At 52.3% G+C, this 3,478-nt stretch overlaps 1 protein-coding gene across 1 annotated transcript in view; it reads right to left on the reverse strand.

Moving 5' to 3' along the window:
* pcdh10b (protocadherin 10b) overlaps window positions 1-3,247 on the reverse strand; it is a 13,056-nt gene extending 9,809 nt beyond the window's left edge. The window contains exon 1 of the mRNA XM_076292944.1: window positions 232-3,247. Within this exon, the coding sequence (XP_076149059.1) occupies window positions 232-2,769 (2,538 nt within the window). The 5' untranslated portion in view covers window positions 2,770-3,247. The remainder of the gene's footprint in view (window positions 1-231) is intronic.
* Between the last annotated feature and the right edge of the window lie 231 nt (window positions 3,248-3,478).

Here is a 3,478-nt window from a genome sequence, read left to right on the forward strand (position 1 = left end):
ATTCTGAGTTATAACCAGATAATGTATATGCCAAATGTTGTGGCATGACCAATATAGCAGATGCAGGCTATTACATTCTAGAATCACACTTCAAGGCAATATTTAGCACAACCATGGCAAATTTAACTAAGACTACCACACTTTTGCAGTTTTTCAGCTTTCAGATTTGGAGCCATGGCAGCATGCTGGGTAGTTTGAATGAGGTATTGAGCCGTTATAGAGCCCCCTTACCTCATTCGATAAGATGCTGCCGTTGGATATGATGTCAGGCTGCTGCTGGTCAGTGTACCCTGTTACTATTGCTCCGCAAGGGTTGTGTTCAGTGTCGGCGCTCCGTGACGGACTACAGGCCTTGAGGAACATGAGGTCGGTTTTGGCGGACTCCGGTGTCAGACATACCTGGTAGCAGTAGTTCTGGTTCTGGTGGAGCGAGCCGAAGCTTCCGGATTCCTCCACGGGCACCTGCGACGCGCTTGCAACGCTGACGGCCGCGTTGGTGGCCGCACTGGCGTGCGCGCTCTGCACCAACATAATGTCCGACTTGCTCAGCTTTTTTTTCTTCCGGGCGGCCCGCGCCTGCCTGCCGCAGCAGCACAAGCCGCAGCCCAGGAGGCAGCAGTCGCTGGTCACGCACGTACTGTAGATGTTGAGCTTCTTGTCCTTCTGACAGCGCACTGCAAGCACAATCATGGCGAGCAGGAAGATGAAGGAGACGGAACCCAGAGCGATGATGAGGATCAGGGTCAGGTCCAGACTGGTCTCTTTCGCTTTGGCCGTGCCGCTCCGGTCTCCGCTGTGGCCCTCCACCAGCGTCACCATCACGCTGGCACTGGAGGACAGAGGCGGCTGGCCGTGGTCCCTAACCTCGATCAACAGGTCATACAGCTGCTGGGGGTCCCGCTTGGCAGACACCCTGCGCGCAGTCCTTAGCTCTCCAGTTCGCCAGTCCATACGGAACATGCCATTTTCATTTCCCCTCTGGATGCTGTAAGACAGCCGTGCGTTCTCGCCATCATCTGCATCCATGGCGACGATGCGAGCGACCAGGTATCCGGGCTCGGCTGAGCGGGGCAGAGGCTCTCTGGCCGTTCCATTCTTGCCCAGTGGCGCAATCACAGAGGGGGCATTGTCGTTCTGGTCCACGATAATCACATTGACTGTAGCGTTTGAAGAGAGCTCGGGGATGCCATTGTCTGTTGCCTGGACTGTGAAACTAAAGTCTTTGAGCTGCTCGTAATCGAATGACCTGAGGGCGTATAGAGCTCCGCTCTCGTTGTTGATTGACACGTAGGTTTTGACCGACATACCCTGTATGTCACACTCCAGTATGGAGTAATTTAAATGCGCATTTCGACCAATATCAGGGTCTATCGCATTCACTGCGTGAATGTATGCACCGGGAACATTATTTTCAGTTACATACACATCATAAATGGGCTGCGTAAACGCTGGCGCATTGTCATTTTCATCAGAAACTTGGACTTTAATCGATTTACTTGTGGCAAGAGACGGGGAGCCTTTATCTCTGGCCACCACCGTTACTGTGTAGGAACCTGCGCTCTCTCTGTTCAACGGGCCGTCCGTGACAATAGTGTAATAGTTCCTGAACGAGGTTTTGAGCTTGAATGGGACTTCGCCAAGGATCTCGACGTGAATCTGTCCGTTGTCCTCGGCATCCTTGTCCGTGACGCTAAGCAGCGCTATTACTGTTCCCGGAGCGGCATTCTCGCTAACTGACTCCGTGACTGTGCTGAAGGTGATCTCAGGCGCATTGTCATTCACGTCTGTCACTTGCACCAGAACTTTGCAGTGCGCGGGAACGGCGTTTGGTCCCATATCCTTTGCTTGCACATAAATCTGGTAAAGACCGCTCTCCTCGAAATCCACATCCCCCCGTACTTCTATCCTCCCGGTGCGTGCGTCTATATCAAATAACTCCTTAACCCTACTGGATATGTGATTGCTGAAAGAATACACAACTTCTCCGTTCAGTCCCTCATCCATGTCGGTTGCGTTAAGCTGAATAACCAGGGTTCCCACTGGCGCGTTTTCAGCCAGGCTAATGGAGTACACGGGCTGATCAAACACCGGAACATTGTCGTTGGAGTCGAGCACTTTCACTACCAGCAGCGCCGTGCCAGTCCGCGGGGGCTGGCCACCGTCCACTGCGGTTAGCACGTACCTGTGAACTGCCTGCTGCTCGCGATCAAGAGGCTTTTCCAGCACCAGTTCGGCGAATTTATTCCCATCGGTCTGCGTCTGTACGTCCAGGTAAAAATAATTGTTTGTGGTGATGTCGTACGTGCGTAATGCGTTACTGCCAACGTCCGGGTCGAAGGCAGTCTCCAGCGGGAAGCGAGTGCCTGGGGTGGCACTCTCGGAGATCTCCACGGTGATGTCGGTCTCCGGGAATTCGGGGGGATTGTCGTTAATGTCCAAGACCTCGATCTCGACGCGGAAGAGTTCGAGCGGGTTCTCGAGAAACACCTCAAGGTGGAGGAGGCAGGTGGCACTCTGTTTACAAATGCGCTCGCGGTCAATCTTCTCACTGACGAAAAGCACACCGGTTTCCAGGTTCACCTCCAGGTAAGGGCTCCGTGAGCTGGGCACAGTCTGAAACCTGCGAGACGCGAGTTTCGTAAGGTCCAAACCCAAGTCCTCTGCGATATTCCCCACGAACGTTCCGTGCTCCTCCTCCTCCGGTACCGAGTAACGTATCTGAGAGACCACGCCATTCGCAAGACACAGCAGAAGCAGAAACACAATCATCTCCAAACCAACAAGTGCACTTGGAAAAAAATCTATTCCAAAACTCCCATCACCAGCTCCTTGAGTTAAGGCGCAGCTGCTTAAGGCTTGTGGGAAAGAGATTGAAATCTTCTTTCCATGGACACTAGAGCTGTCTGCCGAAAATCATGCTGCCTCTGTGATGTCCACTGCTGACCGGATCCCCAGAGCGTTTTCTCCCTGCTCAGCCGAGTTCAGCAAACAAGCTTTGGCTTCAGAAGAAACGGGATATTCTTGCTAAAACGCACATTCCTATGATGACGAATGCGTCTCAATAAGTGAGGAGATTGAAAAGATGCGTTGAAAGAAAAACAAACATAATCCAGTCATTGTATAGAGCCGATACAACGTTTTGTGGGTGTCATAATCCCTATTTCTAAGAAACAGTTAAATAGTAGCTGTTGTCTGACTTCTTTGCTTTACTGACGTTATCTGTACTGTCCCAGCTTCTTTGGCGCTCCGGTGGTCTCCGCTCGCAAAGGACTGAAGGTCCGACGGTCGGCTAGTTGTTTTTTCCGCAGCCCACTTTCTGCGCCAGCCAATGCCATGTACTGACAGCTGCAGATCTGTCGTTTCATTGGTGATCTGGGACGCCAGTTACAACTCTGCCAGAGGATCCGCCCCTGCCGGTGGCTGCGGGATTTCAACTCATTGAATTGAATAGCTGATGAGCAGCAGAGAAAGAGAGCGA

The sequence above is a fragment of the Alosa pseudoharengus genome, unplaced genomic scaffold (genome assembly GCF_046254945.1).
Source record: "Alosa pseudoharengus isolate Yale_2024_CS ecotype anadromous, Long Island Sound unplaced genomic scaffold, YU_APseudo_1.1 YU_APseudo_1.1_scf_19, whole genome shotgun sequence".
NCBI classification, from domain to species: Eukaryota; Metazoa; Chordata; class Actinopteri; order Clupeiformes; family Clupeidae; genus Alosa; species Alosa pseudoharengus.